The 21,415-nt window shown below is 31.5% G+C and overlaps 3 protein-coding genes across 3 annotated transcripts; 2 read left to right on the top strand and 1 right to left on the bottom strand.

The window, feature by feature from the left end:
- Nucleotides 1–4,488: 4,488 nt before the first annotated feature.
- LOC115888864 (ketimine reductase mu-crystallin) lies at nt 4,489–6,353 on the bottom strand. The gene is made up of 5 exons (XM_030908729.1): nt 5,898–6,353; nt 5,634–5,807; nt 5,372–5,573; nt 5,096–5,305; nt 4,489–4,593 (listed from the first exon to the last, which is right to left on the bottom strand). The coding sequence occupies exons 1-5, from the start codon at nt 6,198–6,200 to the stop codon at nt 4,529–4,531; spliced, it is 954 nt and encodes a 317-aa protein (XP_030764589.1). The 5' UTR covers nt 6,201–6,353; the 3' UTR covers nt 4,489–4,528.
- A 376-nt stretch (nt 6,354–6,729) lies between these two features.
- Nucleotides 6,730–8,611, top strand: LOC115888835. Its single transcript, XM_030908693.1, has 3 exons — nt 6,730–6,885; nt 6,942–7,329; nt 7,389–8,611. Exons 2-3 carry the CDS (start codon nt 6,943–6,945, stop codon nt 7,851–7,853), a joined length of 852 nt encoding a protein of 283 aa, XP_030764553.1. The 5' UTR covers nt 6,730–6,885; nt 6,942; the 3' UTR covers nt 7,854–8,611.
- Nucleotides 8,612–11,584: 2,973 nt separating this feature from the next.
- Nucleotides 11,585–20,418, top strand: LOC115888823. The gene is made up of 3 exons (XM_030908678.1): nt 11,585–12,515; nt 15,409–18,343; nt 20,066–20,418. Exons 1-3 carry the CDS (start codon nt 11,594–11,596, stop codon nt 20,385–20,387), a joined length of 4,179 nt encoding a protein of 1,392 aa, XP_030764538.1. The 5' UTR covers nt 11,585–11,593; the 3' UTR covers nt 20,388–20,418.
- The last annotated feature ends 997 nt before the right edge of the window (nt 20,419–21,415 follow it).

The raw sequence follows: 21,415 nt of genomic DNA on the forward strand, positions 1-21,415 counted from the left end.
GAAGTGTCGGTAATATATGTCGATGTATATTTAAATTTAGTTTTATATGTACCTTTCTTATGTCCCATTTTAATTAAGTTTTTTTTTTATAAAAACAAAAACAGCACTGAACTGTCTGACTGAACAGAACAATGAATTGAAAATTTAAGATTTAAGGTTATGGTTCAATACAGTTGCAAAAAGGTAGTGACTCTACGTCCTACCAACGTAAGAATAAGGAAATCTAAACAACGTTGGAATTAGTAAAACAGACGACGTTTGCATAACGTTGGAATAGGTCCTGAAACTGACGTCGGAAAACTCTATATTATCCAACGTTGTAACTACGTTGTCCAAATCACCTAAAGATCACTTAAGCAAAAAAGGTTACAAGACAACGTTTATTCGACGTCGCAGAAGCTTCTACTTTGCTGTAGTACAAGTCCAACGTCGGCACAACGTTATAAAAATGTTTAAATTTATTTTAATACCTAAGGTAGGGAGCTAACTATTTTTTGTAACTAATCCAACGTTGTGTTTAGTAAACATGTGGTCGCAAGTCGTGAAAATGCTACTTGGGTATAGTGATTGTGATTAGTTGGGGAATAAAAAATTAAATAAAATATTAAAAATAGTCATAGCCATTTGAACACCTTGTATATAATAAAACCATATAAGCATTCAACTTGAAATACGTACTTTGATTGGTGATATAAACGTTCAAAATATTTTTTTACCAATAAGAATTTAAAATAAAATCATGTTCTTTTTTCGTACTTATTAAATTTACACCCTGTATAAAAAATACATATCTATATACTGTGTGATTGAATAAAACGAGATTCATCACACTTTATTTAATTATAGGTTACTTTATTTATTTATAGGTACTAAGGGTTAAAATAAAATTAATTAATAATTTAATTATACAGGGTTGATCACCACATACGACACGGAGTATTGTAGCTAAACGATTAGATTTTTACAAATTGTAAGTTTTGGGTTCGTTGAAGGACTATTAGAACTACAGTTTAAAAATATTTTTACAAGATACAGAGTGTCCCAAATAAATAAAAAATATCAAAGTTGTATTTTTTTAAATGGAATACCCTGTATATTATTACATTTTTAGTTTCTACGATTAAAATAAACGTAAATTTGATAAAGGTTTATTACACTTAAACCTTACCGTTTTTGAAATCTTTTCAATTTTGTGAAATTGCAGTCAAAATTTTAAGGCTTCACTTCTCCAAGGGTATCAAAGTTTTTAATACTAAATATTTACTGAAGTTTATTTATTGATCAGTTATTGTGTTGCAATAATAAAAATTATACTACCTTATACAGAGTGTCTAAAATTTTATTTTACATAATTACTAGCTTTAAACGGCAATAACTTGTTAAATTTAAATGGAACACCCTGTATATTTTATGAGAATCAGATGCACAATTTAATTGTCTATCAAATTGTATTATACCATTTTTTACCTATAGCTTCAAGTTTCCGTAGAAAATGCATTTTCATGTAATTTTAAATTCATTTATCAATATACCCATGGAATACTGACATTTTAGATTATTTTTAAAGATGTACCAAATTTTTAAAGAGTACAGATACTAATATTGTCGATATAGTTTGTTTATTTCATTAAAAAATAGAAAAAAAAACTGTTTAAATATTTGTTAAAGAGGACCAATTAATATGATTCCAGTATTCAAACTACATTAATTGACTGTTTGCGTTGATTAATAATAATTGCTCCAAAAACTAAAAAACTGAATTTTTTATGTGTATTAGACAGTGTGGTAAAAAGTAACACCTTAAAAATGATATTTCATTTTTTGACAAATGCTTATTTGTAACAACAACATATTATTATATTAATTTCTGATTCAAATCCACATTTATTTAGAATAATTTATTCATGAATATAATTAAGTATGTAATTAATTAGTATTTGAGCGAAAATAATGGTGGTATATTTAATTAATGGTATACTCTTTTATGAAGATTTAAATAGTTTTCTTTTTGCATACAAATGGGCTAGTAATATTATCATTTTGCTAAAAACGATAATATTAATATTACATTTTGTTGTACATTCGTTGCTTTAAAACAATCTAAAATTCAATATTCCATGGGTATATTAATAAATGAGGTCTAAATTATAAGAAAATGCATTTTCTAGGAAAACTTGAAGGGATAGGTAAAAAGTGGTATAATACAATTTGATAGACAATTAAATTATGCATCTGATTCTCCTAAAATATACAGGGTGTTCCATTTAAATTAAACAAGTTATTGCCGTTTAAAGCTAGTAATTATTTAAAATAAAATTTTAGACACTCTGTATAAGGTAGTATAATTTTTATTATTGGAACACAATAACTGATCAATAAATAAACTTCAGTAAATATTTAGTATTAAAAACTTTGATACCCTTGGAGAAATGAAGCCTTAAAATTTTTACTGCAATTTCACAAAATTGAAAATATTTCAAAAACGGTAACGTTTAAGTGTGATAAATCTTAATAAAATTTACCTTTATTTCAATCGTAGAATCTAAAAATAGAATAATATACAGGGTGTTCCATTTAAAAAAATACAACTATAGCATTTTTTACTTATTTGGGACACTCTGTATCTTGTAAAATTATTTCTAAATTGTAGCTCTAACAGTCCTTCAACGAACCCAAAACTTAAAATTTGTAAAAATCTAATTGTTTAGCTACAATACTCCGTGTCGTATGTGGTGAACAACATTGTATAAAAAATGTTATTTTAAATAAAGAAAATGAGATTTCATCTTTAAAAATATGATTTATTATTGTTAATTCTATAAATTAACTTTTATATGACTGAGATGTATCGATATATTGTTCTTAACCTATTAAATGATTTATTTGTTTTTTAAATTCAAGTTTTTTAGCTTGTTTCAAACTGACTTAAGCATGTTACACTGTCCTGTCTTGTGGACCAAATATCTCTATGTACTCTAGAACTCTAGAATCTAGAATTAGATTATAGATATATGATAGAACATAGATGTCAAAAGAAATGGCATGAAATAAAAAAATGAACAATTTATTTGAGTTTTCTTTATTTTTATGGCACCACAGTCTTTTTTATTCACGGGGTTGGAAATGATTGATTTACTAATATCGCTATTAAAAAATAGGGGTTGATGGTAGAAGAGTAAAATATAGGGTTGTATGTATTTTTTAATGCCGCATTATAAAAAAAATAAAAATAAAAAATTTTGTCCGAAAAATAAAAAAATAAATTTGGGTGGACCACCCTTATCGCTTAGGGGTATAAAAAATATACAGGGTGTTTCAAAACAAATGCGAAAAACTTCAGGGGGTGATTCCTTGTTCAAAATAAAGGGTAGTTTGCTTTATAAATGTTGGGTCAAAAGTCAACCATTAGGGAGATATCGCGGTACAAAGATGGCGGAAAAATAATGTTTTTATTTTTTATCTTGAAAACGAAAAGAGATAGACTAATGAAATTTTATGGAAGCATTACTGTTATGAAAACACACTTTCAGGTAATTTTTTTACTTTTCTAAAATGAGTGGAAGGGGTTGAAATAAACTACCCCTATCATTCTTGTTAACGAAATTTAAAGAAAAATCTTATCAAACACATGCAAATGCTTTAATTTGGATAGTTTAGTTTGTTTAGTAACTTTTTTACCTCTTGTGTTTTTTTGATAAAACTCACCGATTGGAAATTAAAAAATAAAATGTAAAGCACTACATGTCAGGACAGAAAACATTTTTAGATTAAGAATCTAGTGATAATAACGATAATAATAATCATCTAGATAATAACGTATTGCAGTAGAGTAATGTCAAATAAAATAATATTAGGAACATCCTAAAAAGTAACAGCGGCCGACTAGATTTCTTCCTAAAAAAATTACAGCAGCCCACTAGATTCTTTATCAGAAAATGTTTTTTGTCCTGACATGTAATGCTTTACATTTTATTTTTTAATTTCAAATCGGTGAGTTTTATCAAAAAATAGAAGAGATAAAAAAGTTTCTAAACAAACTAAACTATCCAAATTAATTTTTTTGCATGTGTTTGATAAGATTTTTCTTTAAATTTCGTTAACAAGAATGATAGGGGTAGTTTATTTCAACCCCTTCCACTCATTTTAGAAAAGTAAAAAAATTACCTGAAAGTGTGTTTTCATAACAGTAATGCTTCCATAAAATTTCATTAGTCTATCTCTTTTCGTTTTCAAGATAAAAAATAAGAACATTATTTTTCCGCCATCTTTGTACCGCGATATCTCCCTAATGGTTGACTTTTGACCCAACGTTTATGAAGCAAACTATCCTTTATTTTGAACAAGGAATCATCCCCTGAAGTTTTTCGCATTTGTTTTGAAACACCCTGTATAACAACCTATTCTCAGACCTACTGAATATACATATAAAATTTCATCAAAATCGGTTAAGCCGTTTCGGAGGAGTATAGTAACTTAAAATTGTACACGAGAATTTTATAAATCAGATTATATTTACAAAAAAAATATACTATAATTTGTTAGAATATTTATCGGAAATCATTCGTACCATTGCACAATCTTCTACTACTAAACCTAAAAAAATAACGAAAACATGCTTTAATTAAAAATTGACTTTAGTAAAAAAATCTTTATGAACTACAATTTTGACATACTTGTAATAAAAATCCTGAATATCGGATGTAAAAACTAAGGTTTATTATATCTCAAATTGAGGGTCTATTATATTTCTGTAAACAAACTTTAACAGCCAAACGAAAAAGAAAATAAAGAAAAACAATAAAGAACAGTTTATGGTAATGGCAAGTGTCCTGGAAAATTCCTGCGATCAAAATGGAAATTCTGGAAAATTCAAATAAAGACCCAAATATATGAAGCTTTTGGTTTTTCCATTGAAACGCAACGGATAAAAGAAAATAAAAGAGGAATTAATGGAATTGTTTTTATAAAGAATTAAAAATTTATAACTTAGGCATATTAGTGATTTTTTTAAACTGCCAGCAAAATAAAACACTAAAAACCTAATTCACCAAACACGTAATCTCTAAATAGAGAGCTAGATACTATACTAACTTACCTAAACTTTGAAACACAGTAAGCGTTTTAGGGGAAGGTTGACTAACTTGACCCAAAACCACTTCCCCTATTTCGGTTCCAAGATCCACTCCTAGACTTTTCAGTTTTTTCAGTTCAATCTCCGCAGAGTTCTTATGATCAACGTATAGCTTTGCTTTTTTGTAGATTTCTGAGTCTAGTTCTAAGCCGCTTGAAGTAGATACACCAACAGCTGCAATTAAAAAAGGATTAATATTAATCTATGGTAGAAATAAAAACACTGTAATATGGTTTTTACCATTAATATGAGCAGTGCTCTTAATCCAGTCGTATTTAACTATGGGAACATCACTAGGAATTGTAGCAGTGACTATAACGTCTGCATCTGTTACACAATCCCTGTTATTTTCGAAAAATTTGAATTTATCTGTTTGAAACTTTTTATTCAAGTTATTAGTCAAAGTTTGTGCCTTTTTACTTGTACGGTTCCACAACCTTATCTAAAAATGAATAAAAAATAAGACATGTTTTATATTAAATATAATGCTTAAAATCTGTACCTCATCAAAGTTAAAGTAATTATAAAATGCTTCAGCATGAGATACACCCTGTTCACCTAATCCAAGAACAGACAGAATTTGGCGACGTTCTTGTTCTGGTTTGAACAGGTATTTAGTTGCTACAGCCGAAGCAGCGGCTGTTCTATAGTTTGATATCAATCTACCATCGATTACCTATAAAAATCAATTGAAAATTCAATAATGAATTGTAAAAAGAATAAAACTAATTTATAGGCAACCAAGAATACGTTCATTTAAACTTACCGACTTTAAAATACCAGTCGAATCATCAAAATGCAAAATACTACCACTGAAAGACGGTAGATTTTTATCTACGTTTTCAGGGTTTCCAGTTAATATTTTACAACACCACGCTCCGTACTTCTTATCTTCTAAACTGCCCGACATGGTAACCATCCATTTCTTTGTTCCTTGAATTTCTGAAAAAACTCTAGAACTTATGGTCACTTTCCTTTGAGACACTGATTTTAATGCTGCCTCAGTCGCTTCAAAGGTTTCAGGCCATGTTAAAATATCGCCAATCTCTTTTTCCTGAAGGTATAACATTTTTAAAAATAATTTAAGTTCTATCTTACTAAAATAATGTGGGAATCGTTTTTATAGCGCGTTATTTCTTTGCGGTTCACCTCTATTTTTGTTTTCTTTCATCAAAACAACGCAAAATGGCAAACAAAGATATAACCACAAAAATAATAACATTTTTATCAAGGCTAGATTAAATAATAAAATGTTATTAAAGATATACACATGATATACACCTTGTTTTAAGAGTTGCATATATACTTTAATCATAGAAATAAACATTTTCGGTATAATAAATTCTGGTTTTACTACTATCCAAGAGATGGCACAAGAAAAGTTACTAAAATAATTTAGCCTAAACAAAAGTAAATCGTGTTGGTATATTTACAATTTAACATCAATAAATTCTATTTATGTTTTTTTTATACTGTTGAGGAATAAATTAATATTTTTTTGTTTGATTTAAAAATTCATTTTAGTTTCCTATTTCTAGTTCCTATAATGATTTATAGATGGCAAAACGGTCTGTTTAGTTTGTCATTTTGACTTTGACAACTGCGCCGAGATTTTTGCAAACGATAGCTTAAAAAATATATAAAAGGATACGGAGAAATGCATACTCATAAAACAGATGGAAAGCACATTGTGAATAACAAGAAATAATACATATTTACAAGCTATTTCTAAAAAAAATTAACACTATCGCCACGTAAGTAATTGGTAATTTAACCATACTTTTTTACAGTTTTTTCTTTGTTATTTCAGGATGAGTTCAGACATGATCGCTGACGAAAAGAGTTTACAAGATCTCCTTTCAACATTTTGCGACGATGTAATACCGAAGAACGATGTGGACTATACCGTTCCCGAAACTATCCAAAATTATCGAAAAACTATAGAATCAAATAAGGAAGTTAGTATATTCGATGCTGATTATTGCACACCAAATGATTTGGATGATCATCCAGAAAACGCTTGCAGTACTAGTAGTAGTAGTAATAGCGGTACCAATAATAATACCTTTCCAAAAGACGAGAATTTAACTTATGTTCTATCTGGCAGGGGTAGAGGAGGTAGAAACACTGTTTATAAACCTGGGGAGAGTATAAATAATAGTATAGAAAGTGATGACATAACTCAGCAAATAAGAAAGGTAAGAAAAGGTTAAATAAGGGAAAAAATATGTATATAGTTCAACTGAAATGTTTCTAGCTTCATGTGTTGGGTTATAGTAACGAAATAACCGAATTATCGGTGAAAGCTCATCAATTATCAAAGAAATCGAACCAAGGAAGCACGACAAGTAATTCACCGATCACCCTAAGCAACAACACAAACAGTAGTAGTCCAGAAATGTTTGCAGATGTGGAATCGAGTGAAACATCTAAAGAAAACTTGGTAGAGGAGACTCCAGAGCCGAAACCGGCTCCTCCGCTTAGTGTCTTGCTTAGACAGGCTCGCGAAGACGTGAAAAATAGGAAGGCCAAACAAGCGATGAAAGAATTAAACGGTAGTCCTGCCAAAAACCAGAAAATTTTAAAGGAAAAAAATGAATCTCCAGTTAGTAGAACGTCGTCTTCTATGTTAAATGTTAGTCCACCGAATAGTTTTCTGTTTGTAACCAATGATAGCAAACCGATAAATATAAGCTCGGAAGAAGAGTTTCCGCCGTTATAAAAAAAATTAAACGTTATATATCTTCAGTTTCATTTACCTGACTTGCATATATACATTATTTGTCAATGAAATTTGCTGTAACATGTGTATACAGGGTAAGTCTTAAATAAGTGCAAATATTATTAGGGGTGGAATATTTCGACCCTCGAATCTTCATTCGTTTAAAGACAATCTCTTGATTTTTTTTGTACAACTCATAGTTTTTGCTTAAAAAAAATAAATCCATGATGTAAACAAATAAAAGAATCATTACGTCATACTTCTCTTATGAATAATTTCGATTGTCGAAAAATTTAGCCTTGATGTTTAAAGAAAATAATTTTATTTTAAGCTTTGAAAAATTGTCAATATAATTTTATTTTTTGGATATTTTTTTTTTGTTTGTAATATGAAGATATAAAAAGAATATACAGGACGGTTAGATGTTCTGAAAAAGCTCCATATCAAGTTTTCAATTTGATAATTTAAATTCTGTTTATATTTTCATCGATATACAGGCCCATAAAAAAGCCTAGTATGTCTCAAGAAATTTGTTTATCATTTTTTCTTATTATTGTTTATGAAAATAGCAGGAATGTTTTTGTTTTGATGATGTTTAGAAGTATCCCCTTGACCCAGTATAGAGTGATATTGATATAGTCTGTAAAACGAATAACTTTGAATTTGACAGTTCCCGCGGGCTTTTCTAGTGTTAATTTTATTAGGTTAGCAACTTGCGGCCATGCTGACGCAATGCCGTCTCTAATAGAACAGCCCCGGTGCGAGATTTATGACGTCACGCTAGTTAGATACTACGGATTAATAAATATGTTGTAGAATACATGGAAAACATAATTATTCCTCGTATTTTTGGTTTGTATTTTAAAAATGATATAGTTTACATGAAATATACATAATATACAGTTAATAAATACAATATATATACCTATTTATAGTAATAAATACTTTGGCAGATAAATTATGACCCATACAAATGCAGCAAATGTTTTACAATGTGGCTGAAATCGTACTCCATAGTCAATGTAGATAGTTTTTGTGTTAAGAATAATAATTTAAAAAAATATGTGGTCATCTTTCGACAAGTTTATATTAGTTTATTAATTGCAGTAAACATTATAATATATAAAAAATTTTGTGAATGCAAATAATAATACATACATCACTATTAGTAAATATTGAATGTTTTTTGTTAAATTAGATCGATTTTCAAACCCCAAAATTTAAGATATATTTTACATTTTACCCATTATCTTATGTACCACCTATTCATTATTTGTATATTGTAAAACATTTGCTGCATTTGTATGGTTCATAGTTTATTTGCTAAAGTATGTTTTACTTATATAAAAGTATAATTAAAATGAAAAGTAAAACAAAACGGCCGAAATCTACGTTCAAGGTAACAAAATAGAATTTTTATTGTGGTTAAATGGACGTTCATAATGTGACTATATTTTTTTTTAGTAATAAATTTTGATAAAGACCCTACCAGGTCGAAACATCAATGAAATTTTTAATATAAAAAAAAACTGTTTTTCTCATTGTTTACCTGACCTAAAGCCAAGAAAAAATTAAATAAAAAAAAAGTATAAAGTATTTGCCTACTATAAATAGGTATATATTATATTGTATTTATTAACTGTATATTATGATATTTCATGTAAACTATATCATTTTTAAAATACAAACCAAAAATACAAGGAATAATTATGTTTTCCATGTATTCTACAACATATTTATTAATTCGTAGTATCTAACTAGTGTGACGTCATAAATCTCGCTTCCGTGGCTGTTCTATTAGAGACGGCATTGCTCTAATATTTAGAAATGTCAAAAGCTGATGACATTTTACTTTTGTCAATTATGACATTTCGTGTTGATTTTTGCAAGAAGAGGAAGAACTGTCACTTTTTTGACAGAGGGATTTTATATTTGCCATGTTGGTAAAAAATAACGGTCAAAATTCAAAAGTTATTCATTTTATAGACTATAAAAAAAACATTCCTATCAGGGGCGGATACAGGAATTTATTTTAGGGGGGCCCAAATAAAAAGTAATGTAGAATATGCTTTTTAGGGCGCCATTTTTTTGAGATTTTAGGGGGGCCTGGACGCCATGGGCCCCTCTGTGTCCGCCACTGATTCCTATAATATTTTTGATCTATTTTAAAGCAAAAAGTGATACAAAATTGTCGTTATGATTGGTTTTATTAAATGTATAGTGGTCAACCAAAAAAAAATGTAGTTTTATATACCTTTATTAAAAATTTTAAATAATAAAATTGATGTATTTTTATTTTACCTAAACACATAGGCGTCGCCAGGATTCATTTCAGGGGGGTTGCCTGTGCGTTGACAAAGTTCACTGTCGTATGTAAAATTAAGCCATCCGATCGAAAAAAAACGGCGTCAAAGATAGCTGGAAAATGGCAATCCATGATAATTTTGGCAAGGTCTTAACGAAATTTCTCGGGATTTATAAAAGATTTTTCTTGATTTAAGTCTATGGATTTTCACGGGGATTTTAACAAGATACTGTCTCCTCAATGAACACCTCAGTATATTAAAGCTAACACTGTATAGCACTGATAAAAAATATTGAAAAGTTAAAAAAAGCATGTCTTACGTTATTAGAAATCCTGGCGCATTCGCCAAATTCTTCAATTTTAACGTCAAAATACAAACCATTGCCTGGAAACTTATATGGTGAAATTTTGATAAAATAATTTAGTACTCACTAAAAACACGGTATGTCGCTAGTGGTAGGAAAAATAATTTTTAGAGGTTACTAATTTATTTGGTTGCCTGTGATATGCATATACAGGGTGTTTCCTAATTAATCTAAAAAATAAAAAATTGTTAGAAAACGGTTTAAGGCGGGCTCTTAATAAGTATATTTATTTTTTCGGCAACCGTTTGATGAACAAGAAAAACTCAAAAGATCAATTTTGTTGAAAAAGGATGGCCAGTCAAGAAAAAAATATATTTTCTTTAAAAAAGCAGTAGTGTACCATTTATTTTAAGCAAAATATCGATTTTTTTTTTAATTTTTAAAACACTGTAGATCAGAAAGGAAGTACTTTAAACCCAATGGTTATATAAAAATTGTTTTAAGAACACATGAGGAATCACACCACAATTTTTTAAACTAATTAGAAAACACCCTGTATATTGTCAACTTGACAATGATTGTTGATAAATCAAAAAATACCTTTTCTGTGAAAAATCCCTATTTTTGCAGGAAAAATTTTGGTTTTTATTGAATTTGAGGCTGCGTCTGCAAATACCGGTATGTTTTTTAATATTCTATCTATCTAAATTTTAAATATCATAGTCAGAAATAGTTTTATTATTTATTAACTGTAAAAATGGTATACTTATAAGTTTTATCAAATATTGTGATTTACTTTCTACCTTGTAGTCAAAATTGATATTTAATAAACTGTAAAATATATATATTCTTATGTTTTATTAAAGTTACTATGATATACTAATATATCAGTGTAACTTTAAAAACTAAATCCTTTGAAATCAAATATAAACATAAAAAATATTTACAGCAGAAAAGGCGAAGGCGCTGGGTTAAACGTAGTCTCTACTAAGAACACGGAGGGGCGCTTTGACCCAAAATTTTACTATTAAGTTTCATATCTATCTTAATAGAAGATTATTTTCTTTTATCTATGATACAAACCTACCCTTATAATGTCAAAAGAATGACACATTCTTGACACAAATATCATGGAAGAGATCGTAGCATATCTACAAGAAGAGTGTGAATTAAACGAGTCAAACAAATCTCAAACAGAATGTTCTACGTTGATAGAACTCGCCAGTTCAGAACACAATCGAGAAAAAACACGTTCAAAAAGCTTGAAAGTCTTTCAAAAAATCACCAACGACACAGAAAGCTACGAGGGTTCTTTGGTACTGAACAATTTTCACGGCCATGGGTTCTACGACGTGGAAAAATCACTAGAAAAGTATTTTTTCGACGGCTGGTTCTATGCCAACAAATTCGAAGGATACGGCCAGATTTTTTACAAAAACGGTTCAAGCTTTCAAGGTTTATTCAAACAACATAAAAGGTACGGTCCTGGATTACTTACCTATCCAAATGGAAGTCAGGACGTTGGACTATGGAACGGGTTTCAGCTTGTCAGGTTATCCAGTACTGTGGGAAGTAATGTTGTTCAAAAGATCGCTTCCTCATCCATGGGAAGGTCTAAGTTGTTAAGTTTCAAGTACTTAATACCTGTTAAAGACGAGAATTCTTATTATGGGCTAAGTTTACTTAAATCCCTTGAAGCAAATGAAGAGATTTTAGGAAAAATTGACGAACTATCAAATAAAAACATCAGAAATATTAACAGCTTGTTCTTTAACAAGCAGTTGTTTGATGAAGAGTTCTATAGAGGTGAAGATTACACCATTCAGGTGTCTTTAGATGATACCGAATGTGATGAAGATATTAAAGAAACAGATGGGTGTTCAGATGATGGAATAAGGATTGAACAGCTGAAAAGAAAAATTTTTGAGGTTGAAACGAAGTTGAAACCTTATATTACGATAAAAATGGATCTTTTGAAGAAAATACAGTATTGTAGGGAGTGTTGTGTGATGAAACAGGAATCTGTATCGGATATAGTTGAAGAAATCTGCGGTAAGTTTTAATAGAAGTGACTCCGAAGCCAGAAATACATCCCTGATTTTTTAGCCGACCATACCAACAGGTATGTGTCTGTCTGTAACACGATAACTCAAAAACCGCTAAACCGATTTTAACCAAATTTGGCACAAAAATACTCTATGGCACCCGAGAATCTGGCCATTAGTTTTCGGTGGGGGTGGGGGTTGGTAAGGGAGTATGTGAGGGGGTTAAAAATTTTAAAAAATCTTAACTCCAAAATTACAGTAGCTAGCGAAACGCGGTTTTCAATTTAAGATTAGGAATAATATTTGCAACAAAATTTGTAAAAACATCAAAATCAGTCAAAGTCGCAGTTTTTGAGATATTAACATATTTTAGTATGGGCGGCTATACGCGCCAATTTTTTAGAAAAAAAAAATTGAAATTTTACATTTTTTCGGTAATTTTAAAGTACACATATTTTATTGCCACAAATTTGTTGGCAGCGTATGCAAGCTGTATTTTGTAAAATTCTACAAATAAAGACACGATAGGCATAGTAAAACTACAGAGTGAGTCGTAAATAAGTGTAAATGTTTTTAATGGTGGTATCACAGTTTAAAGAATATAAAATATATCAGTTGACCCACTCTTCGCCCGTATCAAAACTCCTCCCGCCGCTCCCCGCCTGTCTTGTAGACTTGGGTCAGTCTACATCCGTTGCTCGACGTGTACACAGCGTTCCAAGTTTATTTTAGTTTTGTTTTCGGCCCGACGCACAGGGTGAACCAAAAATAGTGTTTTAGTTGTTTTGTTCGAATTGTGAATAAAATGTCTACTAGAAATATTTGTGCAGTGGATGGTTGTGAAAGTAGAATGACAGACAATATATCGTTCTTTAGGTGCCCAAAAGATGAAGGAAGGTATATGTGTTTATATAGTATAGGATATTAAGTATATAATAATTAAAGTATTAGACATATTAAGTATATTATAATTATGGAAACCTAACTATAAATAAATTGTTTTAAAAATATACATATAAATTAAGAAAAGATTTTACTCGGAATATGCACAAAATATTTATTTTTAACAATTAGTTTATTATTTTAGTTGATATTTTAGAGTAGTAGTCTTTGAATAAGAAGACTAATGAAGGAGCATATCAAAAATCTTAGGTACACCGCGATGAGCCTCAAATATGGCCGACTTAAATTCCGGTTTATCAGTGTCGTTCTGATTTTATTTAAAAAATGTAAAACTATGATGTAGGGTAGACGTGGGGTAGACTCAATAATTTGTTGTTTTATTTTACGTTGTGAATAAATGTTGGTAGTTATTAAAATTGTTATAAAAATATATAATTCTAATAAAAATAGATAAGTTATAATAAGTATTTATTAACACAAACATCCGATACGCTACTGAAGCAGGTAAGTCAAATTAACGTATCTAAATTCTTTGACATCTAATCTTTGACAAGTAATAAATAAAAGCTAAAATGCAAGAAAAATATATAATTTAGTTAATTTAAGTGAATTTCATAAATGATCGGTTTACTACACGTATGTATATTATATAGTCACTTACTAGCGAAAAGTTGTTCCATTATTTCACTCAATTTTTGCCGAGATCTACCGCACGCTACACAACCAACTATTTTAGAGTCTTTTTCTATAAATCGCGACAGTGTCACTGTTAATTTAAGTTCTGCCACAATTTCCATCTAGATTTACTACCTTTATACAACTATCAGTAGTAGAATAAATAATAAATAACATAAAATAAGCTCCATAAAGACTGACAAATCCACAAAATTTCAAATCAAATTCAAATGTGTCAAATGAATCGTCAAACAGAACTGTCAAGGATCCCCACCCTAGAGAGCTTTTATGGTGCCTTTTCCGCCCACCATGCATGAATACATGGATAGCATTATGCTCCTTCCTTAGTCTTCTTATTCAAAGGTAGTAGTAGATACTTTACTATTATGTTTGGGATTTTGCAGTATTTACCGGTTTGCAAAGTGCATATTAAATTATTATTTAAGATATTTGCATTTTTTTAAATAGCATGTTTTACTTTTTAGATGTTTGTATTTAACTTTAACTACCTACCTGGAAAGTCCAAATTTTATCGTCAGGTAATAAAAATACGTGCATACAACTTCTTCCGCTATTGACAAGTTTTTACTAAATTTTACGCACAGCTTAATAAAGATTTTTGCAAAAGAGCATCCATGTAACAAAATTAACATGAATAAATTAGTATTATAAGATAATGTACTTAACTAAAATCCGTTTTTTATTTCACATTTCAATTTATATCGTATTTATATTTGTAAACAATGAGATATGTTATTAAATAATAATAAGCAGAAAGTAAATAAATATTGATCAATTATTAAAGACGCCTAAAACTGTATTTTGATTTTTCTACTTGCTGTATTCAAATTCCTTAGTATTTTTAGTTGATCCCTCGTATACGGCCAGCGTTCTGACTGATAAAATATCACTTCCGCTGCACCCGGTAAACGTACAAATTTTTTGTCACCTCGAAGGGTCACGGGCCGCCTTTGAAGTCAAAATAACAATAGAATTCCTTAGAGTGGGTCAACTGATATATTTTATATTCTTTAAACTGTGGTGGTATATTAAAAAGAAAACCTAGAAAAAAATCTACTGGTTCTCAATAAAATTTAAGCAAGATTTATTTTTAAATTTCGAAGTAAATTAACTCGGATATTGTGGACTTTTTGAAAAAAGGCATAGAGAAAATATGTGTTTTTAACGAGATCTAGCAGCCCTGAAAATGTTTGCACTTATTTAAAACACACCCTGTATAACTGAAATATTATTTCCTAAACCTAACGTGACGCTGCTTCTTTTTATTGTTTAGTAAGATATTTTGTATTATCAATTTCCAGATAAAGACTCGGAACCCAAAGATGATGGTTCGTTCGACACATTAAAATTTCTTGATTTCCGCATGTCAAGAGCTGATGCTATGCCGCCCGTTTTTGAAGATGTAAATTACGAAGAAATGATGCAAACCGCCCAAACCAGCGACGAAGTGAACCTGGAACCGTGTTTTTGCGAAGACGAAAACAAATCTCGAGACCTACAATACCTAGAAGACCAACTGAGCAACATAGAACAGCGAGCAGCCTTCTACCAAACCATCTACGATAATTTAACTCAAAAACTAAACAGATTTTTAGAAAAACAAAAAGAAAAATTGACTCAAGAAACTCACCAACAAACAAAAAGCGTTTGTGTCGAAGAACTATACGCCTGGAACAACGAAGAGCTCATCATGGACATGGAGAAACACTGTTTCAAGAACAAAAATTTGGAGAACGAGGTTAACTTCGATGTGAGGAGTTTGATTTTTGATGGGAGAAAGAATTTTGGCCAGGCAGGACAACAGGAAGCGCTTTGTCGTGAGTTTTTGGGTGCTTGTGCGAAGGGAAACAAAAAAATAGTGTTGCAGTGTTTGAGGAATGGGGTTAACCCAAATGTTACCGATTCTAACGGCAATAACGCAGTTTTTTATGCAGCATCTCAGAATCAACTGGAAATTATACCTATTCTAACTAATTATGGTGCTAAGCTTGACCAAATCAACGATGAAGGAGTTACACCATTGTCACATACTTTTCTAAGATACATTTCTGTGAAAAACGGAGTTTTAACTTGGGAAAAAGCTTTTTTACCAGTGAGAAACAACTTTTTGAAAAAGACAGATATGATAGAATGGTACAGGAAGACTTCAATGTCCAGTCTTTCATCTCTCTTATCCAAATCTTCCTCAATTGAAACAGGAAGCTTGGATCTGTCCAATTCCAGAATAACATTTCTTCTGAGGAGATTGTCCAATCTTGAGCTTCAAAACGAGAACTTTTTACAGAAATCTAAACCAGAAAGTTACATTTTTGATTTTAGTTACAAGAAGAATGATATTTCTAAGGAGATCAAAGATCACGAGCAAACCATCGAGCTTAAATCAATATATTTGACTCTATTGGCTCTGTTAGAGTACGGAAGTGACCCGAACATTGGAGAAGTACCTTACGAAGTCCTGTTTTTGTCTTTGTACACTGAAAATGTCGATTTGGTACTGGAAGTTCTTAAATGTAATGCTAACGTTCAAAGTACGATTACTGAAAATAGTTTAACTTGCCTTCACGTCGTTACTTCTCTGGATAAAACCATGGAAAATATGAAAATATGCCAGGTTTTGCTTAAAAATAAATGCGATCCAAATAAAAGAACATCTGAGTTACACTGGAGGGAGCAGAAAGAATATTTTACTGGGAATATACCCGAGAGCGTTGAAATAGAAGATGAGGGCAAGAATGTTTTGCATTTGCTAAGCATGCGTCAAGATTTTCAAGACGACTTATACAGTTATTTCCCAAATATGGCCAGGCTGTTTATTGAATTTGGAGTGGATTATCATGCTAAATATCTCGGACACACACCTTTATCTCTGGCTGTACTAGTGGGTAACGTCAAACTAGCCAGTTATTTTATTAAAACTAACTTGTTCAATCCATACGAAGTACTGCCATACAATACGGGCAATATCCTAACCCTGTATGGTTTAAAAAGGTTTGAAAACCGACTGTCCATGGATAAATGCAAGGAAATGCTTAGAAGCCTTTGTGAAATCGACGTAAACTTCTTGAACCCCGTAGACGAAGCAGAAAATGCTCTGGACTTTATAGAAAAAGGTGACGAATTTTATAAGGTCGATGACAAAACTAAGTCCAAACAAAAACAGCCGAAAACAAAGGCAGAATCAAGCGGTTTGAAGGAATTCATTAAAACTCTGTGCAGAGAAACGATAATGAAACAAATCCAAACGATTGCCACTGATGTTTTGTATGATTTTGCTGAAGAGGGGTTGCTGGAAAGTGAAGAAATATCGAAAATTTTGGCTGAATATCTCACTCCCGAGCTGGTTTTGAGCAACTTAAACGACCTGCTCGGTTTTGGGAAGCTTGACCAAGAAAGGTTCGAAGAAAGGACTTGCTTAAAGCTGCTGGAGTTTGTTGATGTTTACAAGAAAATAACTAAAATCAAAATAAAAAAAGAGAAGAAAGGTAGTAAAGATAAAGATAGCCTGACCAAAGAGAATGCAATGGAAGAGCTTCTATGCAAAGCCAATCTTCCCCAAAAGAATATCATTTCCTCTGATAAGAATTTGTACGTTTTGAAGCCTGGACTGGATGAGATTTCAAAGTACCAGGTGTGCTTTCAGTGTATTAAAGGCAGGGAAAAAGACTTACAGGTTTGCCCGAGATGTCAGTTGGTGTATTTTTGTTCCGTGCAATGTAACAAGGCCAATATGAAACTAAAAAACCTACACACTTGTAATATTTTGTTCTACGATAATGCAGAGTTTAGTTTTGATAATCAAGCATTGTCAGAGCTTGCTTTAACAGTAAAAGAGCAATGCATAGAGCGTTTGGTAGCGAAAAGAGAAGCTAGGTTCAAGATGGAGGAGCAAAAACTATTGGATCTTTGGAAATCTGATACTTACGGTACAAAAATCTTGAAAGTAAAAGCTTTATTGAAGAAAAACAAAGATATCAGAGGGGTTAACTGGAATTTGGCGGGGTTACAGACGTTTATGGGGAAAGAGTTTGAGAAAAACCCTGTCGGGTTTGATTTCGAAGGTTTGGATGAGTTGCAGAGAAGACTGAGCAGGGCCGAGCATATTCAGAGCTTGTCCACTACAAACAAGGGGAGTCAGAAGAGTTCTGGCAGCGAGAAGTTTTTCAGTATGGATGCTCTGACTCAGAAATTCAAAGAACTGGAATCGAAGAAGGATTTGAAGAAGATAAATGTTTGTAGGTTAGTTGATGAGTTTTTTTTTAATTTAATTTCATAGTTGCCTATGGCCATGTAGGATTATTATACAGGGTGGTCGGAATTGTATTCGGGAATCGATAAAAACAAGTTTTTTACTTGTTCGTATAGGCTTGGTACATTTCAGTTGATTCCAACAAATTCCGACCACAGCGCTTCAACGACAGAAATCAGAAGTTACCAGTATGTATTCCACGCCGCCGTATGTTGATCGCGTTAAAATAATATTGAAATAGTGGCTTTGTCATCAAGGGCGTAGATAGGGGGGGGGGTACTGCGGGACAGTACCCCCCCCTGACGCTTGACGAGATACGAGAATTGAAATAGTCATTGACTATGAAAGGATTTTTTTTAATTAATATCCGACATATAAGAACACTTTGTATGCTTTTAATTATGTTGATTTATCGTTTATAATATGTTCGACCTAATTAAAAGCATACAAAGTGTTCTTATTGGCCAGGACAGATTAGTGGGGTTAACTCTAATCAATATCCATAAAGATATTGAAATAAATGTTGATGCTGTTATTGATAGGTTTTCCAAACAGCGTACTAGAAAACTTGATTTTGTTTTGTAGTTTTATTTATAGTTTTTATAGTTTTTTTTATAGTTTAGAGTTTTTTATTTATAGTTTATAGAAAATTAACTAATAAACGTCGTTCATTTTTGTTTATGTTATTTACAAATCTATATTTTAATTTTTGTGTTATGTTTTTATATCTTTTTGAAGACAAAAAAATCGCCGTCGTTTTAATTCGACAAAAAAATTCCGACAGTGATTTTTTTTGCGACTTAATCATAGTACCACCCCCATAGCATACACCTATCTACGCCCCTGTTTGTCATAATATTTAAGCATTTTAGTTTTTTGCTAGTGCGGTTTGAATCAAAATCAATCAATCTATACTAATATACTGATTAATCACGATCCTGCTCAAACCACTCAACGTAAGAAGCTCAATTTTGGCATACAGGTTGATTCTAGGGTGTAGAGGTTCGATAAGAAGGGATTTTTCGAAATTTCAGTTCCAAGAGGGTGAAACCACCCCTCAAATATTACCATATTTTTTATTTAAAAAACGGTCAAGTTTCCGAAAAAACGCTTAAACACGTATATTTTATTTTGTTTTTTTACATATTTTGAGATTTTTTAAAAACGTATACAGGGTGTTTCGAAAAATCTGGTCATTGATTAATCACGATCCTGCTTAAAGCGCTTGACGTAAAAAGCTGATTTTTGGAAAACGGATTGACTTAGGGTGTAGAGGTTCGAGAAGAAGGGATTTTTCGAAACTCGAATTCTAAGGGGGTGAAACTATCCCTCAAATATTAAAATACTTTTTATTTAAAAACCGGTGAGTTTTTGGGAAAAACTCTTAAACACGTATATTTTATTTTGCTGTTTTACATATTTTAAGATTTTTTATAAATTTATATAGGGTGTTTCATAAAATATGACCGTTGAGTAATCACGATTCTGCTAAAACTGCTTGACGTTTAAAGCTGATTTTTGGCAAACGGATTGACTGTGGGGTGTAGGGGTTCGATAAGGAGAGGTTTCTGGAATCTCAAATTCCAAGAGGGTGAAAACGCCCCTTAAAGTAGTTGTTTACGATATTCTCCGATGGTGGCAGCAGCGGCGGAGAATGCACTAAGCCTATAAATAGTCATTTTAATATACATGTTTGTTTTAATTCTTTTTAGGTGCGAAAAACCAAAGAAAAAGCCGGAAAAACGCTACCAACATGGTTTTCCGAAGTTTTCCACTGACTTGAAGCCCGAAAAACTTACAAAAAAGTTTCCAGATCGCCAGCTAGAGGTGAAAACTATGGAAAAGGGGTTTACGGTGAAGAGATTGAGGAAAATTCCATCGAAATTGGCGAGATTCGTGGAAACTTTGGCGCTACATTTTCCGGATATCGATTTCGCTTTTGATATGTTGCCGTACGCGTGCTGCACGGACGGGCAGCTTTACTACAAGTTCTGTACCGACCAGTTTTACCGAGAAAGCTACAGTTTCTCGTAAAATGTTCAGAATAGATATGCTAGAAAATAATAAAAACGATTTAAATTTTGTTTTTTCCTTTAAACTGTTTTCGTCATACTATATTGTTATATTATTATAACATAAGCAAAATCAGAATGGAAAAGATGCATATAACGTCCGCCGGACGTTATCATAACGGCCGGCGGCCGTTAAGTTTCTAAGGTAATCGTAACGTCTGTCACCTGCAACAATGACTATTTATTGTCAGTTGGACTTTTCAAAAATTGGGAAAATAGACCATAGCGAGATGTCGCGAGAAATTCCGTTGGAAATACAGGAGGAAGCGGCTGCGGCTACTCAAAATTATACTTCCGACTATAACCAGAGAGAGATATCAGCAGGAATATGACAATTTTTTGAAGTGGCGGCAGGATAGAAGTATAAACAGCGTAAATGAAGCGGTATTGCTGGCTTATGCTAAAAGAATGTCTGAAATGTATTCTCCTACATCACTGTGGACAAAGATATCCATGCTGAAGCTTGCGTTGAGAGTATATGAAAACATCGACATATCAAGGTAAAAAGCCATTATATTCTTCGATATTTAATCATACTCATCTAAATTATATTTGTTCATAGATTTGGTAAACTGTTCATGTTTCTGAGGGCAAAAACGAAGGTTATTCACCAAAAAGCCAAAGTTCTGTCGGAGAATGACATAAATAATTTTCTACTGGATGCCGATGATTACACCTGGTTACTCGAAAAAATTGTATTGGTGCTTGGTATTCTTGGAGCTTGTAGGCGCAGCGAGCTTTGGTCACTCACAGTTGATGATTTCGAAGATTCGGAGAAAAATATATTCTTGTCTCATTAAGAAATACTAAAAATAAGAAAGATAGGAAATTTCTTATTCCAAAAACGGGCCTTCCGTTTGATGCCTATGGTTTATACAAAAATACATCAACCTGCGTCCTCGTAACTTTGTCAATCCAAAATTTTTCATTGGTTACAAGAAAGGCAAGTGTGTTAAGCAAATCGTCGGTATACATACCATCGGGAGCGTA

This window comes from Sitophilus oryzae, unplaced genomic scaffold (genome assembly GCF_002938485.1).
Source record: "Sitophilus oryzae breed Bouriz unplaced genomic scaffold, Soryzae_2.0 scaffold_808_pilon_pilon, whole genome shotgun sequence".
Taxonomy (NCBI): domain Eukaryota; kingdom Metazoa; phylum Arthropoda; class Insecta; order Coleoptera; family Curculionidae; genus Sitophilus; species Sitophilus oryzae.